This window comes from Parasteatoda tepidariorum, chromosome X2, assembly GCF_043381705.1.
Source record: "Parasteatoda tepidariorum isolate YZ-2023 chromosome X2, CAS_Ptep_4.0, whole genome shotgun sequence".
NCBI lineage: Eukaryota > Metazoa > Arthropoda > Arachnida > Araneae > Theridiidae > Parasteatoda > Parasteatoda tepidariorum.
Genome location: NC_092215.1, coordinates 19,781 through 40,549, shown reverse-complemented (window position 1 = coordinate 40,549; position 20,769 = coordinate 19,781). Strand labels below are relative to the sequence as shown.

At 28.5% G+C, this 20,769-nt stretch overlaps 1 protein-coding gene across 7 annotated transcripts in view; it reads left to right on the top strand.

Moving 5' to 3' along the window:
* The window catches only part of LOC107446168 (glycerol kinase 5), a 97,267-nt gene that overhangs the window by 61,141 nt on the left and 15,357 nt on the right, over nucleotides 1-20,769 (top strand). For 4 of the 7 annotated variants that reach the window (XM_043044409.2, XM_071188010.1, XM_071188008.1 and 1 more), the window contains 5 exons: nucleotides 897-957; nucleotides 4,703-4,835; nucleotides 10,546-10,650; nucleotides 10,730-10,780; nucleotides 18,309-18,352. In XM_043044409.2, the coding sequence (XP_042900343.1) occupies nucleotides 897-957; nucleotides 4,703-4,835; nucleotides 10,546-10,650; nucleotides 10,730-10,780; nucleotides 18,309-18,352 (394 nt within the window). The remainder of the gene's footprint in view (nucleotides 1-896; nucleotides 958-4,702; nucleotides 4,836-10,545; nucleotides 10,651-10,729; nucleotides 10,781-18,308; nucleotides 18,353-20,769) is intronic. The other 3 variants (XM_071188011.1, XM_021148581.3, XM_071188009.1) reach the window with 1 other exon arrangement.

Genomic DNA, 20,769 nt, shown 5'->3' with positions numbered 1-20,769 from the left:
AAATCCCCATTGCAATGGAATTTTTCCTCAGCTTATTGCTTGCTTGATAGTTTAAATAAGTATTACTAATACATAATGAAGTGAGCCTCATTTATAGAAAACAGTTTAGAACCTTTTTTGGTTCTAGAAGGTTCAGTTTTATTTTTTATTCAGAACTTCCTTTTTAAATTAATTAAAATATCTTTTAACTATCTTTGATGAATTAAATACCTATTGCTATTCAAAATTATGAGTAAACATAAAACATAACATTTCAAGTTCATTTTATGTCAATCATAACTGGAAAATATTGCAGTTTTTTAGTGTGTTAAATAATTTGATGCTTAAGGACATGATTTTTATTTTTTATTTTACAACCATCATTGAACAGCAGACCCAATTTTTAGGGTTTATGACTTAATGTTCAACTCTGTAATCTTGTAATATTGACCCAAATTCGGAAGACAAGGAAACTCCTGGACCTAGTATTGGGAGAAATTTGCCTTTATGGAGGACTTTTTGATGAAACTAAACCTCATTTGTGTTACATGGTTAGGAAAACCTCCCACGGTTTACTTGGCCCCAAGGGTATTCTAACCCATGATCCATTTACCACTGAAGATATTTTACATCAGAACTGTGGTTGGTGCAAGCCGTCTGTGGAATTTGTATCAATCAGCCATTGCTGGAATTTGAAGCTGGTTCACCTCATTGAAAGGCAAATGCTCTAACCACTGAGCCATCACGGCTCTTATGGACATAGTTAAAAAGAAAGTTATTTTTCAAAAGTCTTTTATAATTTTTTGTGGGCAGTAAGAAATTTTTTTTCTTCCATTGAATGCACTTTTTTTGTTATCCCGTATTGTTTTTACAAAAAGTTTAATATCAGTTCTTTCATTGGCAATAATCTTTTCTAGTGATTCCTTTGGTGAGGCATCTGAGGAAATCTTTGGCTTTCCAATACCAATTCATGCACTGGTAAGCATTAAAAGTGGTAAATTTTTGGTAAATTTAATGATAGTGGTAAAATTAAATGATTAAGTGGTAAATGTAAATGATATTTGTAGATAATTTGTAAGAATGATATTTGTAAATCAAAATTTAATTAACAAAAATTAAATGTTCATTAAAATGAAGTTGAAAGGTAGCAAAAATATCTTTGCATTAATCAATAAAATAGCAAATTGCATTTCGTATGATTTTAAAAACAAATCACGAAAGGAAAGATTTTAAAGAATTTAAATGATATTTGTAGATAATTTATAACTGCCAAATCTACTGGATTTACCAGTAGACTTCTGGATTTTGCCAGTTTCTACTGGTCTACTGGTTTGATAAAAATTCTCCTGGTTTTTGTACTTTTTCGAAAATTTAGAAAGTTTCTTAAAAATTCTTATTGAAATAGAATTTATTGCTTGTTTGAATATTTGAATAAGTATTGCTAATACATAATGAAGCAAGTCTCATTGTTAGTAAATAGTTGGAAGATTTTTTTTATCTAAAATTTTCAGTTTATTTTTATTCATCACTTTTTTAATTTAATTGTAAAAATTTTTAACTAACTTTTCTTAAAAATTACCTGTTTATTACTATTAAAAATGAGTTAACATAATAAACATTTCTAGTTCATTTAATGTTGATCATAAATGGAAAATATTACAGACCATTTATATAGTTATTAGAATGTTAAAGTTTTTCTGTTCTGATGACAATAAAAATCCCTAAAATTCCTTATATGTAAAATATTTAGTACATTATGCAACAGTTACAATGAGATTTATGTTATTTCATAAAATCAACTAGATTTTTTTCTACCTGTGTTGGCAGGTATTATAATTTGTAAAAATTATATTTGTAGATTAAAATTTAATAAACAAAAGATAAAAGGTGAAAATATACTCCTTTAAGTTAGACTTTAAGAACATTGAATATTGACTATTGTGTGTTTTGATTGTTGATTCTTAATAATTGTCAAAAAAACACTAATTGGTATTTCGTACTTTGTTGCAATCGCAGAAACTATGGATGTTACATAGCACCATATAAAATCTTCTTAGTTTCCAAACCCAGAACCCCTCTGGGTTTGGAAACTAAGAAGAAACATTCATTTTCACAGAGTTCCAACAGAACTGGGATCAACAATGCACTTGCAATCCAATGAAATGCTAACAAAGGAATTTCACTGCCAGCAGGGAGCAATTATTTTATATTTTCTCAGGGTGCCACTTATTCCTTCATTGGAGGCTCATGTCTCTACGGTCAGTAGGGGATATCACTGGATTGAAAACCTGAAAAATACAGGGAATTAAAAAATCACTTAAAATAGCTTGGAAAATACAGGTCATTTTATTTTGGTCATTTAAAAAATGGTAACCACTCAAAGTGTAATCTATGGAATATTTAAGGATATTTCAGCTATATTAAGCTACTTCATTTACATTATTTGTTTTAAGTATGCTCATCTGTTCCTTTTTTCCTTAAGAAGAGCACAGTGTTTTGCTTAAATTATTGTGTATAATATGTACAGGAAAAACAGAAATTTTTTTTTCCTGATTTGAGTGGCAACCCTGTAATTACTGATTGCAGGTTAGTATAAACTAACAGACCCTCATTTGAATTCCAAGTATAAATGCACTCTCCTTAAGTATCTAGTTACAGAAAAGTAATGAACTTACTTTAATAAGGAAGATTGCAATGTAGGTCTCAATTTGTTTTCATTAGGTGCAATATTTATTTTATCTTCAACGGTTAAAGTTTGTTTTTATCTTTGTATTAAACGTAATGTATTATTTTATTTTTGTATTATTATTGTTTTCAGACAACACGACTAGTAAACTGTTTTCCTTCCTTTAAAAAAACAAGGGTAATTGTATACAATGTGTTCCCTGGATTTCCGGGATGTTTGTATAATTTTTCCAGGTCAAACAATTAAAAGCCGAGCAAAGGGTTTTTTTGGGAATATCGCGAAATTCCGCTCATCTCAAGACTGTTTCCTTGACTGTTTCCAAGACCTCCAAAAGTTTCAAAATTTAAATTTTGAAACTTTTGCTAAATTCTGTTAACGAGACATTTATGCACATATGATTTAGACGGTTTCACGGTTCGTCGCCATTTTCAACAGTTGGAACTGCACCGGAATCCGCTGCTATCACGATTCTTATTCATGTGATTTTAAATAATAAACGTTGATTTCAGTATTTACCTAATTAAAAAGTTAATTTAAAAAAAAATACAGCATTGCAATTCATATTCACGCGTTTTAAAAATACAATATTGGGATTTGCATTACTGCTGTTGCAACATCGAATATCAATTTTTGTAATTATTCGGGAATTAAAAGATGTGCATTGCGATTTTAATTCACACAATGAGTTATACATAGCAATTTGTATTCACCCAATTTTAAAATCCAATATTACGATTCATATTCGTGCTATATTAAATTCCAAAATTGTGAAATTCACGTCATATTAAAATCCAACTTTGCGAAAATCACATTCATGCGATTTAAAAATGCAATATTGCGATTCTTGTAAGAACTAAGATATTTCTTATATTAGTTACTACAGTAGGGAACCGATTATCCGGAACGGTCGGGACCATCGCTATTCCGGATAACTGATTTTTCCGATTTTCTGAATCGCTACAAAAAGCCGTTTTTTTTATTGTTAAACCCAGATAAAATAAAAAAAATTTTGAAATAATCTTAAAAATAAGAAAAAATGATGAAGTAATACACTAATGATTATTTCCAAAATGATGGTAAGGTAAAAATCTTTAAAAAAAAAGAAAGAAAAATCGTAAAAAATCTTATGAGGAAAAAATTTTTTTTTTTTTAAAATGGCGAGAAAATTTATTGAATTTTGTTCCGGTTTTTTGGTTTTCCGGTTTTCTGATTTCCGGATAACGGGTTCTGTACTGTATAAAAGTGTGACATTCTCCATTGGTAGGTAATTTAATTATAAATAATATTTCTGAAAATTATGTTACACTAAACATCCATGGTACATAAAGTAATATCTTGCACATAAAAATTTTAGGGGGTTTTCACTTTGTGTCACAATCTCTCCTGGAGAAAATTCTGTTAAACATTTTCATTGACTGTATTTTAATAATCATTCATGTGACACAAAAAAATTTTAAGGTTAATATGTTGTACAAAATAATAATTGGAAAATTAGAGTATATTTTTAAGGAATTATGCATTTAATTTTAAGGAATTATGTATTCAAGGTTGGAGATCAACAAGCATCATTATTTGGANAAAATCCTTAAAAAAAAGAAAGAAAAATTGTAAAAAATCTTATGAGGAAAAAAATTTTTTTTTTAAATGGCGAGAAAATTTATCGAATTTTGTTCCGGTTTTTTGGTTTTCATGTTTTCTGATTTCCGGATAACGGGTTCTGTACTGTATAAAGGTGTGACATTCTCCATTGGAAGTTAATTTAATTATAAATAATATTTCTGAAAATTATGTTACACTAAACATCCATGGTATATAAAGTAATATCTTGCACATAAAAATTTTAGGGGTTTTTCACTTTGTGTCACAATCTCTCTTGGAGAAAATTCTGTTAAACATTTTCATTGACTGTATTTTAATAATCATTCATGTGACACAAAAAAATTTTAAGGTTAATATGTTGTACAAAATAATAATTGGAAAATTAGAGTATATTTTTAAGGAATTATGCATTTAATTTTAAGGAATTATGTATTCAAGGTTGGAGATCAACAAGCATCATTATTTGGAGCAGGCTGTTTCAAAAAGTATGACATGACTTGTACTATGGGAACAGGTTCATTTCTTACCATGAATACTGGGAATTCTCCATTTGGTGCTTATAGTGGTATTGGTATTTCTATTTTTAGTGTTTTAACATATTTTTAGTGTAGTAACATATTTTTCATTTCATTAAGATGAGGCTAACCTTTATTCAAATTATGCAGTTCTATATGAATATCACCTACACTATCTGACCAAAAGTAACCGGACACCCGGTGATTATGTTGGTGGAAGCATAATGGTGTGGGGGTGTTTATTGTGGTTTGACCTGGATCCGTTTGTTCCTGTGGTTGGAAACATGAACTCTGAGATGTATGTGGACAATGCTGCACTCCCAACTCTATAGCAATATTTTGGCCCATTTCTCTTCCAGCAGGATAATTGCTTCATTCACACATTGAGGCTTGCACAGATGTGGTTTGATGAAATGGGTGTTCAAAAGCAGGGCTGGGCTTCTCAGAGCCTCGATCTAAATCCCATTGAACACCTTTTGAAGGAATTAGAGCACAGATTATGTAACCAGCCAAATCGACCATCCTCCCTGCAAGCACTCATTTCAGCTGTGATGGAAGTCAGTTCTTATGGTCTTGTGAAAAAGATTTTGTGGGGATCAATAAAAATTTTAATTTAATTATTAAAAAAGAAATTTTTCTTCGTATAAGAATTGAAATTTAATCTTTTAATTTTTTCATCATAAATGAAATTCATTAAAAATTATAATTTTGTCTTTTTTTTATAATTATTTTATTTTCTACAGATTCCAGCATCTTTTTTCTCCCCCAAAGTAAATATAAATAGTTAAAATATGTAGCCACAATTCAGAATAAAAGTGGGTGAAGAAGAAACTAGCGAAGGGGTGTGGCAAATGGGGCATTTGCCCAATGGAGTTTTCTAAAATTTATTTTTAATTTTTTTTTGTACGAAATGTTTTGAGCTTCTTTTCTTTAACTTTTTTAATTTAATAGATGATAACCTAGGTATGACTTTCTAAGACAATGAACACCATAATTTTAGTCTCACCATAATCTTTTCTTACTTAAAATCTAAATTGAATTAGAGAAGTAAAAAATCTTTCCATTTTTATATATAGGGAAGATTAGAGAAAAATAAGGTTCCTCAATTTTGGCAAAATTATTTCGGTTCTCTAGTGGACAAACTCTAAATTAAACTTTATTAATCACGACAAAGGACAGACCATATGCAGGGGCATCTTAATAGCATGCAGGGCCCGCTACGGGCACAAAATATTTTAGATCCCTATAACAGTTTTTAGACCCCTATAAATTTTTTAGATCCCTATACATGATAATGTTTAAAAACAAACTAAAAAACTTCTTATACATAAAATAAATCATTTTTAAGATATGATGCAAAAATTTTAACAAATTTAAACTCATTTTGATTACCCTGAAAACTCAAACATTTTTAAGGTAAGCATAATTAAAAAAAAAAAAAAATTGAGATACTAACCAGTTGCAATCCTTAAATAATAAAATAATTTTCAAAAGCATGGAAGTTAATTAAAATAATTGAATCAAATAAACATAAAGGTATAACAAATTGAAATAAATTCAAAAGGCATGCATTCTTTTGTTTAACTAAACAGTTATTAAAAATCTTTCAATGCCCAAATGCTTAAAATTTTCATTGGAATGTAGAAAAATAGATTTCAGTTGCTTTTTAAGTTTTATTGTTGTTAAAATATTGAAATTATTGGTGTTTGCATGATAATCAATCACTATTTGTAGGGGGGGGGGATGCACACTTTCAACAATAGAATATATTTATTTTAAAAAATATAATGTAATGTTGTTTATTCTTAGCTTTTTTTTAATAAAATTTATAAAAAGTAAGATTCTGAAGGGCCTTCTAAGTGCCTAAAGCCCCCCGCCACTGCCCGTGTGTGCCCTTGCATAAGGACGGTATTGACCATATTGGTGGGTTGTTAATTAATCTGTAACTGTGATTTGTAAACTGTGATCTGTGTAGATAATTTTGTTTTACTATTTGAACTTTGTAAAGTTTTCTTGATTTTAAGCTACCTTTATTTATTCGTCATTACAGTTATTAAAATAATTTTTATATCAGCTTATTTTACATTTACTAAAGATTCATAACCTTACAAACAATAAAGATGTGGCCCAATAAGTAGCTTTGTATTGCTTCGTTTTGAATACCTCTGCTCATGGTATAAAACCGGGTACTACTTAGTATGGCCCCTTTTGATGTGTTTCTATTCTGGGCTTATAAAAGCTGTAGTGCTGTAGTGGAAGAAGATAACTACATCCAAGGCTGAACGAAGGTTTTAAAGGACACAGGACAAAATTTATTGTGGGTTTCTTTCTGAAGCACAAAAAGCGTTATTTTCATATTTTGTAATATTTATGAAGACTCTTTATCTGAAACTAGTTTTTAAATAGATATAAAAAAAAATTTCTGCAATTTTCTATTGAAAAAAGACATTAATAAATAGTACATTCATTAAGACAATTGTCCCTCTCTTTTCTCTCCCCCCTTGAGTACGGCTTAGAATATATTACATGCATAATTTTATTCGATTGCCATATAAAATTAAAAGTTTGTTACATTTTCATTAAAATTCTAGTATTTCTAAATTTTCCGTAGATTTAACATGTGTACCCGGTTTTACTCATCTTGTAGGATGGCCATTATTCATGCTCTCTTTTGGCTTGCAGAGAGGGACTATCAACATGCTGCAATATACACTGCCTCGCTCTCCTCCTTGCAGGCCCTTGGCGACCCAACTCCTAAACTTGCCATCATCGAAAACACGAAATCACTGTAGAGACAAAATATTAAATGCCATTGGGTAAAAGCGCATTGCGGGATTAGAGGCAATGAGGAGGCGGATCAAGCAGCCAAACAGGCCACTAGCATCGGTCAGGTCAATATTGAGGTCCTGAGTACAACCGCCCAGATCAAAGCCTTTTTAAAAGCTCATAATATGAAACAGTGGAAACAAGAGTGGCAGAGGCCGGCAGACGTTTAAATTTTTCAAGGACCCTTCAATAAGGCGTCTGCAGGCTGACTTTTATCTAAATCAATTTTCAACTGGGGGTACACCAAAACAGGTTATTTAACAAAACTCCTAATTATAACTATTGCCAAATTGAACAGACAATAGACCACCTCGTATTTGACTACGCCCACTTCCAGACACTCTGTGGTGATCAATTTGAAGGTAAAAGTCAACATCAGTGTTGCACAGAGTTGGCCAGCAGGAATAAAATCAAAACAATCATCAAGACCACGCTTGAAGAGGTACTAGCAAATATAATCACCTAGCATCAGAACCTGCCTGCTCCAGACACTTTATCACTTATCTTGCCCACTTAGGTTTTACCAATATCTCATTTTATTTGGGTGTCTCACTGTTTTTATCACGTTACATCATCTTTCAACTTGCTGAATTTTAATTGTATACTCAGATTTTGTTTTGATGTTGTGATTGTTTTAACTAGAGTTTTGTACTTTTTAGGCTGTTTTAATTTTGAATTTTAATCAATTTTCTTGTTCTTAGCATTAATTTATTGTTTGATTTTAGATTTTACAGGCCCTTATGATTTTTAACTTCTTCTGATTTTGGCTTTTGATTTTACAATTTTCTTGGTTTCATCGTTCTCTTAGATTTATCTATCTCAACACCTTTTACTCCTTTTTTTTTCATTTTTAAAATCATCTTTTATACTGGGCTGCCTTATACTGGTGTTTTATCCCCTTGCAAGATTTTACTTTTCTATGGTTTATTTACAATGGTTTTAATTTTGTTGTTGCGGCCCACCCAGTTCTAGTGGTTGTTTATTGTGATATTAGTGAATCATTGTATAACTTATTTGCTTGTATCATTGCCTATTGTTGTAGTTTGTTTGTATCATTGCCTATTATGTTGTGAAACTTAATCTTTCTTGAATTGTGAATTATGCCCTATTAAGGGCAGGTCAGTTATTTATTTATTTACTCATCTTGTAGGGTAAAACCAAATTGTTTGACTTTTTCTAGAAAAAATCATTTATAAAAAAACTAAAAAGAAAGAGAGTTGTAGCAACACTACAATACAAATAGCTTAAATCAAAGACTTGTAGTAGAAAAAATCAAATAGATATTAGACTTTTTATTTAAATTATTTTAATATCTGCTAAGTATAAAATGTTTTTACCAAAAATGCATTAAATAAATAAAGTATGGAAAAACTGTACAAATGTAAAATAAAGCTGCAATGTTTACTCTATGAAAATTTTTGTTGATTAAAATTAATTTTATTCAGTTTTAAGGAACACTGTTGTATTTTATAATGCTTGGCGGGCTATATAGAAAGTGAAGCAAAATGTTTTGGCCCAACAAAGCCTTTCAGCAGATGTAACTATGCATATTTTTTTTATAAAAAAAATTGAGATGCTAACCAGTTGCAATTCTCAAATAATAAAATAATTTTCATAACCCAGAAGCTGATAAAAATAGTTAAATAAAAACAAAAAAGGTCTAACAAATAAAAAGAAAATTAAAAGATATGAATTATTTCTTCAAACTATTAAAGTTAGTTAATAAAACATCTTTCAATGCACATCAGACATAACCAGTTTAAAAGTTGCTGTCCCATAGTGCTGGGTAATTCTAAACTCTTTCAAATATTACTTTATTTAACTAATTATAAATACTAAACAGAGTTGGTGGTGGTCAAGCATTTTTAAAGACATTATGACTTAGAGAGATGAGTACCTAAAAACTTCATTTTAACGTAGATTTTGGTTGAAATATGTTTTTCTGGTGATAAACTATTCTAATTGTTGGTGTTTGCATGATAATCAATCACTGTTAATGAAAAAAAATGAATACTTTTTACATGATTATAATATAATATATATATTTATTTTAAGAAATATATAATGCAACATTGTTTATTCTTATGTTTGATATACAATTTATAAAAAGTTAATTTCTCAAGGTCCCCCTGAGAGCATTCTCAAAGACAGTGTTGATAATCACAATGCATGGTCACTTGTATTGTCTTCAATTTATTTGCTTCAATATTGCAGGAATATCTAGTGTGAGTTACTCAATGAACTAAGGCATTATTAATTTAGTAAAAAATTCAGATTGCCTTTTAAAAAATAAGAGTTTATTATTAAATAAACATAATTAGTAAATATAAGTGGATGAGCTAGTGCTCTTAACAAGGTGGAGGATAGATGAGTAGTGAAGTGAAACTTATTAACAATTTTACCTTACATAATTAAACAGCGCCATCCAGTGGCTAAAATAATAAATAGTGAATCATTGAATTGAAAGATTAGTGATGAAATAACTATTTTATAACAGACGGTACTGCCATTTCACCTATTTTTAGAGAAAATTGTGGCTGGGTATTCTATTAATTAGAACTGTTTGAAAGAGGAAAAGGGGACCAAAGCTGGAAGCTATAAAAAAATAAGATTAAAAATTGAAAAAATACCACTTATTTGCTCTGAATAAGATTATAAGATATGAATAATATAATGAATATCAAATATAAAATTGAAAAATAGTTATTTTTTCTTTATTATCTTTCATATTATGTTTGTCCAATAAAAAGATAATTCTAGCTAGTATGGCAGCTACTCATCAACTAAACACAGTGATAAAGGTTTTAAAACTTTTTTAAATCTTTCAATAGATTAAGATTTTAAAGAAAATAAAATTTTGTATTTTTTTAAACAAAATAGTTTTATACTTTGCTATATGTGCATTGATTAACTAAAATGAACTGTTTCTTTTCTTTATAGGTTTTTATCCACTTGTTGGTTGGACTATTTCTTCAGAAACTACTTACATAATTGAAGGTGGCGTGCATGATGTTGGAACTGTTTTGTCTTGGGCAAGCAATATAGGTAAAACTTAAGTATGATTTTGATCACTCCCTTTTTGGTCATTTGTACTTTTGTTAATTTTTATTTTTTACTTTTGCAGGCTTGGTAGATATTCCAGAAAATTCAGATAAGATTGCCTTAAATGTGCCTGGTGATTTCTTTAATTTCTTTATAACAGTGATTCTCAACTTTTTTTTGTCGCTGCATGCTTTTAACGATTTTGAAATTTGCACAACAAGAAATAAATTACACACACAAAGAAATAAATTAGTTTACACATTACGGCACACAAAGAAATAAATTAGTTTAAAAGTTATTTATTTACCTATAATACGCTGTGTAAAATAGTCTTCGATAATAATTTTGAATGTAAAATAATATGTACTACAAAAGCAACAGTATGTTTATTAAGTGATTAATTAGCTCTTGCGACTTGTGCAGTTCTTATTTCGCCTTCTTTCCCTCACATCGCTTAATACAGGGATGGGTAAACTTTTTTGGTCGAGGGCCGAAAATCGAGAAAAAAAAATGTTTGGTGGGCCAAATAAAACTTTCAAAATTTAAAAAAAAAAAGCGATATACAAGTTTTAATTTAAATATTTAGTGAGATGAATGAAATTGCGATTTCATTTTTAAAAGTTCCTTATATTAAGGTTCGAAGTGAGATGTGCTTATTTTAAGGAACAAGGCTAAATGCTTTTCTGTTAGTCCACTTCTGAAATGATATTTTCTAAGGTTCATAGTTGAAAACTCTTGTTCACATATGTAAGATTAAGCAAACATAGCGCTGATTTTCTGGGCATGAAGTATTAAAATTTGGAAACTAGCTTTTGGTAATGATTTGAAAAACTTTGGCATATTTAGAAACAACTGCTTCAGATGATTGTTAGATTGTCCGCTCGTTGGTTCTTAAAATGCGCAGTCTGCCAAATGTGAAGTACAATTTACCTATATTAGATTCCACGAGAAAGACAAACGCTAGTTAGAGCCAATCTAAGGCTATTCTATGACGAACTTCTGCTTTCAGCATCTTACCAATTGAAGCTGTCTGTGCTAACTATTTCCATCAATTTATGTTTTGCAGAACAAAAATAGAGAAAGTAAAAAGGTCATCAGTACTTTGTTAAAAAAGGAAAAACAAAAATAATTTTAATTTTGCCACTGATCGGCAAATTAAAATTCTATCCACGGGCCGGATAAAACCTTCCAGCGGGCCGTAGTTTGCCCATCCCTGGCTTAACAGTTCTTTTGTTTTTTATTAGTTACTAACTGTTATTCTGTTTTTCTTTTTTTTCTAGCTATTAATTGTTACTTTTTTTTACATTAATTGTTATTTTTTGTAATTTCTTGTTGACTTGTTTTTTTTTTTTTTTTTTTTTTTTTTTTTTTTTNTTTTTTTTTTTTTTTTTTTTTTGCTAATTATAATTAATAAATCAAAAACCATGAACATTGCTAAAAATAAAAATGAAACAATCTTACCTTTCCAAGATTTTGGATCAGCCGTCCAAAATCTTGTTTTTGAAATAAACGATAAATCCAAGCAAATTTTGACTTGATGAAAAATCCAAACTAAAGAATAATTTATTTAGATATCCCATATCACTATATATTCATATCACTGAACTTAAAATCCATCAAAATCAGAACCCTCTGTATAAGAGCAAAATAGGTTTATTAGTTCATTGCTTATTTCGGGTTCATCCTCATCACTCACACTTCAGCATCACTTTCGATTTCATTTTGTCCCCGGATGATTTCAGCTTTTTTGAAGCCATTTCTCATAGTTTCTTTCTCTCTTCTAATTGCTGACACCTTAAATGCAGCTGTATAATTTTTCCTCTTAACGGGAGGCATTAAAATGTATTAAAATTTCAAAAAGACAAAAATTAAAATCAAACTAAATAATTAACAAAAATAGTATAAACAAAACAAAAAAAATTAGCGAAAATAGTATAAACAAAACAAAAAAATTAACAAAAATAGTATAAACAAAGCAAAAAATTTAGCAAAAGAAAAATAATAATTAAAAAAAATGCAGCAGAAGATCAGAATTGAAGATTAAAAGATAGAAAAAATTAGTTGAGAAAGATGATAAAACTCAAAAGACATAAATACGAGCAATGAAAAGAAAAGTGCTCTGCCAAGCTTTTAAAACAATTTTCGATATTCCCCATCTCTTCCCCCCATTTTCATCCTGAACTTTCTGTAGATCAGCGGGCATTTTAATTGTGGCCAAAGCCTCTCTGTGTGTGCAACAATATGCGGATATGACATTTGGTGCAACATTTTTAATTCTCGCAATAAGTTCTTTATTAATTCTGACCATATTTTTTGCTCCATCTGTGCTTATTCCTACACATCTATTCCAAGCAATTTTGTTTTCTTTGCACAAATTTAATGATAACATTAGAGATATTTTCTGTTGTGTGACCTAATAAAGGCTGACAAAAAAAAAGTCATTATGAATTTCTTGTTTTTTTTCGTATCTAACAAACGCCACAAGATTTGCAAAATTCACAATATCAGTGGACACATCGACTTGCAATACATAATAACATCTGTTTCACATTATTAGACATATCGATGATTCGTCGGGGAACTGAATTATTTGAGAGAGAAACTTGATGTTTTCTTTTTTTAATTTTGATTCTGTTTTTCTGATTCCACTGCGTTTCAGTTTTTTTTTCTTTTTAAGATAAATTTCGTACTCAATAAATTCTTTTCATTCAAAAATTTTATCATTAAGTTTTTTTTTTTTGTTTTTTAATTCCGTTGATCTTATAATATCCTGCCTTGTTCCAGGTTTTTAATATTCATGTTAGTGCCTTTTTTAAATATAGTTTCCGTTCGATAATTTTCAAGTGTTTTTATTTAGATTAATAAGTTTTCCTTTTATTGTTCCCCCTCCCCCCTGTATAATTAAGTATGAAATACAATGCGTTTNATTAAGTTTTTTTTTTTTGTTTTTTAATTCCGTTGATCTTATAATATCCTGCCTTGTTCCAGGTTTTTAATATATATGTTAGTGCCTTTTTTAAATATAGTTTCCGTTCGATAATTTTCAAGTGTTTTTATGTAGATTAATAAGTTTTCCTTTTATTGTTCCCCCTCCCCCTGTATAATTAAGTATGAAATACAATGCGTTTTTTAATCATTGGTTTTGTTTTATTTTAATTTTGTTAAATTTGGTTTTATTTTTGTTATGTTTTTATTTATGTTTAATTTGGGGATTTTAATTATTATCAAAAAATAAATATGCAAATTTTGTGTTTTTTAAACTTGTTTTTCTTGTCTAAACTTGCAAATGTTTTTATCCTTTCAAATGTTATTTTTCTACCATTTTTTTAAAAAAATTTATCAGATCTTTTCGTTTTTTTCTTATTTTAAAATGTGTTTGACTTTTTTCTTGTAATTTGGGTTGATAAGACATCGATTAACGGCACTTTTCGCCGATCCAGAGAACCGGGAAATTCAGACATCTGGGATAGCAATGATCTCGAGCATCCCAGTTAATTGGTTCTCTACTGCACTAGTCAGCGATCCATATTCTATGTTAGGGATAAGAATTATATTTTATAAAAATAATCAAAATAATTATTACAAACCTTTACTATAAAAAAATTGCACCTAAGTTAAAAATCACAACTCGCTGTTGACACCGCTTATTATTAACTGTTAACTCTTCAAAAATAGTGAATAGAAAAATACTTATTTGTAAATTTTCATGACTAGCTTTCTCTTTAAATAAAAATTTTCAAAATGTTTGTTTGTTGTAATATATTTCGCATTAGAACGTGTACCCCTGCTACACTGTTCCAGTACCTCTGGGGATACTCGAACCAATATACCGCACTTTGGGAAACACTGCTCTTTCTCAGAGGATTGACNGAATAGAAAAATACTTATTTGTAAATTTTCATGACTAGCTTTCTCTTTAAATAAAAATTTTCAAAATGTTTGTTTGTTGCAATATATTTCGCATTAGAACGTGTACCCCTGCTACACTGTTCCAGTACCTCTGGGGGTACTCGAACCAATATACCGCACTTTGGGAAACACTGCTCTTTCTCAGAGGATTGACTAATGAATTTAATTAAACTTGTCTATAAGAATCCACATAAAGCAGGGGAATTGCTGTTAACATGGAAATTATAAAACAATACATTTGTTTTAAAATTTTATTTTTTAATAAATGAACAGATATATTGCGTTTTTTACCCTTTATTTTTTCCATTATTTTATTTATTGTACTTAACGATATTAGAAGATAGTTACATAATTAGCTCTTTCTTAATTTTTTCCTTGTATGCTTTTGGTGTTAACATCATTGTTTACTTTTGTTTTCATACTTACTTTTGTATATTTTATTAAAAGTTTTCAAACTAATTATGCTTTGGTTTTGTGAAGACGTACATTCCTAAAAAATTTTAATGTTCTTCTCTCTGTTTATGATTTGATTTTCTTTTCTTCATAATAAAGGGTTAGAAATATCTTTTTTTTTCTTTGCTTTTTTTTAACAAATTTGCTTTAATTTTTTATTCAATAAAAGAAATACAAATAGAAAAAAAATCACATCACTGAAAAGTCAGATTTTTAGAAATATTATTTTAGTTAGTTGATTAAATAAGATTTTAATCACTATTGAATTCAGAATGCTTTTATATTTATTAGTTTTTGCAAGATGATTTTGTAATCGTAGTATCTGTAATGCAGAGTATTTGTGTATAGGAAAAAATAGTAATAAATTTAATAATTAAATTTTAGCATTTATTATTGTTATCAAATCTTAAAGAGGATGTTTATTTTTGAATTTACATTACATATTTATAAGGGTCACACAAGCAATGAAAATTTAGTGGTCCAATAGGACCACCTACATATTAATTTAGTGGTCCAAAAACTTAAGAGTGTAGTCAAACTTGAGAAAAAAAAATCAAACTTTACAATTTCATAATTCATGGTGCACATTAATAATTAATTATTGTCATCTATAACACCCTTAAACTAATCAGGTTCATTAGCCCGTAATGATTAAAGATTAGTGTTTATTTAATAGTAAGTGAAAAAAAGCTAAAATGATAATAGTAAATAGATTCAACATAGAGATTAAAATGCTGAGACCAAATAAATGAGTTAAATGGATAAAGTAAGAACTAATGCATATCACATTAAAAATTAATCATTTAAAAATTATGAAATTTCTAATAAAGTCAATTCTAAACAAGCAAAAAATATTTTATTAATGAACAATCAAAATGTCAGTGCTTAAAAGCACAGCACAGCATGAAAATTTGAAATTTAAATTTTAAACTTTTGTATCGGCTCTTTCTGTTATTCATTTGAATACCACAAATTTAAATTCCAAACAATAAAATTAGTACAGTATTTTTTTAAAGCATGAAATTCAATGAAAAAACTATTTTTCGTTAATATTTCCTATATTTCAAGGCAACAAATTTCTCACCTAGGCATTTGATTTTAGCTGTATTTGTAGAACATTTGGCAACAATTGTTGCCACATTTTCTTGAACCTTACTTATTTATGTTAATAGTAAGTTAATCTTTATTAATAATAAGTAAATGATTCATTGATAGAGTGAGATTATGATTGTATCTCTTCAGTATCTTTAAAAATTATGTAGAAAATTGTATTTTAATTTACGTAAAGACTACACTTTATTTTAAATATTTCACTTTCCTCCATTTTTTTATCATTCACAACATGCAGATGCAATGTATAAAATTAAATTAAACAGATACAAAATTAAACCGTGATATTTCTTCAGAAGTTACTGTTTTTGAATCACAAATTGCAGGATTAAAACAAAAATTTTAGGTGTTGTCTAAGTAAGACAAAATTATATATTTTTTCTTTTACATGATATATTTTTATTGTTATTAATGCCTTTTTTTCTATGTATTTTGGAGTTATAATTTTTATCAAAATAAAATGTAATCTATAAAGTACAAATATTAATTTTTTGTCATTCACTGTATTTTGTCAATTGCATTGTCACAGGGGTATTAGTAGCAGTTTTAGTCCATGGTGGAGTATTATGGGTGTTTCAGCTACATCTTAATTTGGATCTGATGTAGGCATTCCAGAAAAATGAATAAAATCATTTAGAAAAAACTAATTTATTATGTAGAACTTGAATCAAACTTGGCCACATTCCAAAATTAGAAAAATAAGGAATAGAACTTATCAAGAAAGCCCTTTAACAACCCTTAAACTTATCAAGAAAATAATTATCTTAACATCGGGAATTTCTGTTAGGATAGATATTCCTCGGTTGGGACCGGTACAATCGCCAATAATTCGAAAGTAAATTAATTGTTCCCCGCGGATAATTAGGAGCATGGGAAGAGATCCATGGTTGGCAATTTATCGGCAGATTACATAGCCAAAAATAAAGTCAATTCCTCATAATCAATATGAAAATTTTAAAAAATTTAGCGAATACGAATCGCAAAAAAGACTGTGAGATTAGTATAACCATGTAACTAAAAACATTTTGTGGCAAGAAATAGAGAATAGAGAGTTAAAAATGGACTTTCGATTTAATCGGGACAGTGAATTACTGAGTTTTACATTAGTATAGAAATAAAAAATTATCCGTTACATAGATTATTAAGAAAAGAATAAAATATTTTATATTCGCTTTTTATAAGATGTAATAAAAATTAAACAATTGTTTTATTTTAAATAAAGTTCGTTTAAGAATGATTAAAAAAAAATAAGATTGAGAAAGTAAAGAAATTTTAAAAGCTGGGAAATATGTAATGCCTATTGTGACATCACAGGTGTTACCCCGAAATTCCGTGTTTCTTGTATTATCCTACCGGGTCTAAAAATTAAAAGCTGGGTATATGATTTTTTGGGGAGTATCGCGGAATTCCATGTTTTTCAAGAGCATTGGTTCTCTGACTTTTTCGTTAATCAAAAACTTATAATCCAATGAAACTTACACGGAATTCCTCAATCTAAACTTCAAATTTAAAAACTTTTGCTAATTCCTGCTGACAAGTTATTTACATGCACATGATTCTTCTGCTAATATGATTTTTTTGGTTTGGCAGATTTTCGCCATTTTGAATATTTGGAGCTGAGCTGGAATCCGCTAATATCGCGATTCATATTCACGAGATTTGAATATTTAATATCAATTTTCGTATAGACCTAATTTTAAAGTTACACGTTGTGATTCATATTCACATGGTTTAAAAATCCAATTTCATGATGTATATTTATGCGTTTTTAAAATTTAATTTTGCGATACGTATTCATGCGTTTTTAAAATCCAGTAACGTGATTCCTATTCACGCGAATTTAAAATCCAATATTGTGATTCATATTTATGTGATTTTAAAAATCCAACATCGCTATTCTTGTAAGAACTAAGATTTTTCTTAAATTAATTACTATAAAAATGAGATATTCTTCATTGGTAGGTAATTTAATTATAAATCTTGTTTAAAAAAAATTATGTTAAATACAAAACATGTATGATCGATTTTGTGCACATAAAGTTTTCGAAGTTTTTTACCTTATGTCACAATCTGTTGGTACATACTTCCGTATTGTACTAGAAATTTTTAAAAATATATCTAGAAAACCTGGAAAAGTCAGGAAATTGAATATTAACCCAGTTTTAATACAATATATTTTTCTTTTCTAGATAATGGAAATGTTTATTTTCTTCCTGGAGCAAATGTATCTAAAGTATGTATTGTCAAATTATGTCTATTTTTAATTTTTCTTTACTCTTGTAAAATATTTAAAACAATTTTTATTAAAAAATGCCCTAATCAATGAAAATTTCTTTTTGTGAGAAAGCCTCCTTTTAAGATTAATAAAATGAATGAAATTAGTTTTTTAAAAAAAATTTAAGTAAAAAAAATCAAATTTTTTTATTTATTCTGAGTTTAAAGTTAGACAATCGTAGAAAACATAGTTAGAAGTTTTTAATCTATTTCACAATGAGTTGAGAATAAATATGTTTCTAACTATAAATTTTTTAGTAATCAGATTAGTAATTCTCAACCTCAGTGCCGCGGAACTTTTGTGTGCCCCCAAATTTTAAAAATGCTATAGTGAAAATTATAATGTTTTATTTGTTACAAGTAAAGTTTAAAATAAAGAAATGTATATATATATATATTATATACATAAAAAAACTCAGTGGCGCGACAGCCCATAGAGGGCCAAGGCCTACTGTGCCTATCTCAGTTTTCTTGACCTTGGGCTCTGGTGTGCAGGAGCAGATGTTCTGGTCAGGTGGTCAGCCAAACGATATTATATACATACTTTTTATAATTTTTCCACACTTTAGCGGTGTGAAAATCTTGGAATGTTAATAATAGTTAGAAATTTAATGACTATTAAAATTATTAATTAACAAAAGAAAACAAATTAACAAAGGATAACTGACAAAAAAAGCTAAAAATTAATAATTAGCAAAAAACTAACAATTACTAACTATAAAAAACCCTCTGACAATTAATAAATAGAAAAAAAATAAAAAGAACAGTTAATTTGTAATTAATCCCTTAATAATGAACTGTTGTTTTTGTAGTACATTTTATTTTACATTCAGAATTATTATCATAAACTATTTTACACAGTGTATTATAGAGAAATAAACAACTTAATACTTATTTTTTTCTTTATGTGCTGTCAAATTTCGAAATTGTTAAAAGTGTGACATGACAACAAAAAAAAAAGGTTGAGAATCACTAATCTAATCATTGAATATCTCCTTTTGTTTAGTGAGAAAGCCCCCTTTTAAGCTTAATAAAAGGAATGAAATAAGTTATTTAAAAAGAATTATGTTATCAAAAGAAATAAAAAATTTTTATACAAAAAGAAATTAATGAGTTATTTTTACAACAATTTATTCATCGCAAACTAACAAATTAATTTCCAAATGAGCAACACAAGCTTACAGAATAACGCAAGTTGCATGAAAAAAGTTTTCTTTCATTCAGGTAAAAATAATATACATTTATCTAATTAATTTTAAAGGAGATAAGATGAATAATTTATTTCGAAAAAGAATGAAAATGTTAATTAAGAACACCTGCAGAAGCATTCATTAATTTATTTACTTTATTTTATTCATTGTGGCTAGTCGACGAGGAAAAAAAGAATATCGAATTGCGGTTTAGGTTAATGTAATTTTGTTCTCCCACCACGTTTGCACTTTATCATTGCAAATTCCTACTGCAATCGCCAAGTGTCCAATAAGTTCAAATTTATCTTGTACTTCTTTTTCAATTTCTGACTAAGGAAAGCCACAAGTGTTAGTTATTTTGTGTTTTGTATTAAAAAAAATAGTAAAATTTTTATTTATTACATATAGCAATCATTTTGAGTAAAAATTGCTTATTACATTCTAATTTCTAGTCTTGTGATTGAATTGGTAAACACATTTTTTTCCTAAATATTTCACTTATTGTTATGAATTTTAAATACTTTAATTGAAGTTGGAATAAAATACCATTTATTTATAAACTAGTAGTGGGCCGGGATAGCATGGTTGGCAGGGGGCTGGACTCAAGTCCCTGAGAACGGGAGTTCGAATGCAGCCGACCGAAGACTCCCCGTGTAGTAAATGGTGACTGGTGCACCTTACATCTATCGGGTCACAAAATCTTCCATGTTCCCATAACAAATTATACCTCTAGGGATACTAAATTAAAGATTGCTCATTCTCTTGTTCAGGTCACAATTATGATCTGTGAATGTATGAATGCCCTATAGAAAGGGTGTAGCAGAAGTCAAATTCTTGGCTATAGATTGCGCCTCTGGAAAACAAGAACAATAGCACCCCTTGCCTTACTGACCTATGACAACAACATAAGCTAATATTGTAATTACTAATCACTTTATGTGCTTTATTTTTTTAAATTAAAGTTTTTTTAAATAAAAGAATTCAACTTATTTGAATAATGAGTTAATTATTTGACTTCTCTGAAGTGTTGACTTTGTACTTTATGAAGTATTGAAGTACTAAGTATTAATGAAATGAAGTATTGACTTCATTTTCAGTGATGCAACTTGTGTAGCTGTTAAATGATCTATCACTATAACTTAATATATATATATATATAAATATCTCTCTATATATATCTATATTA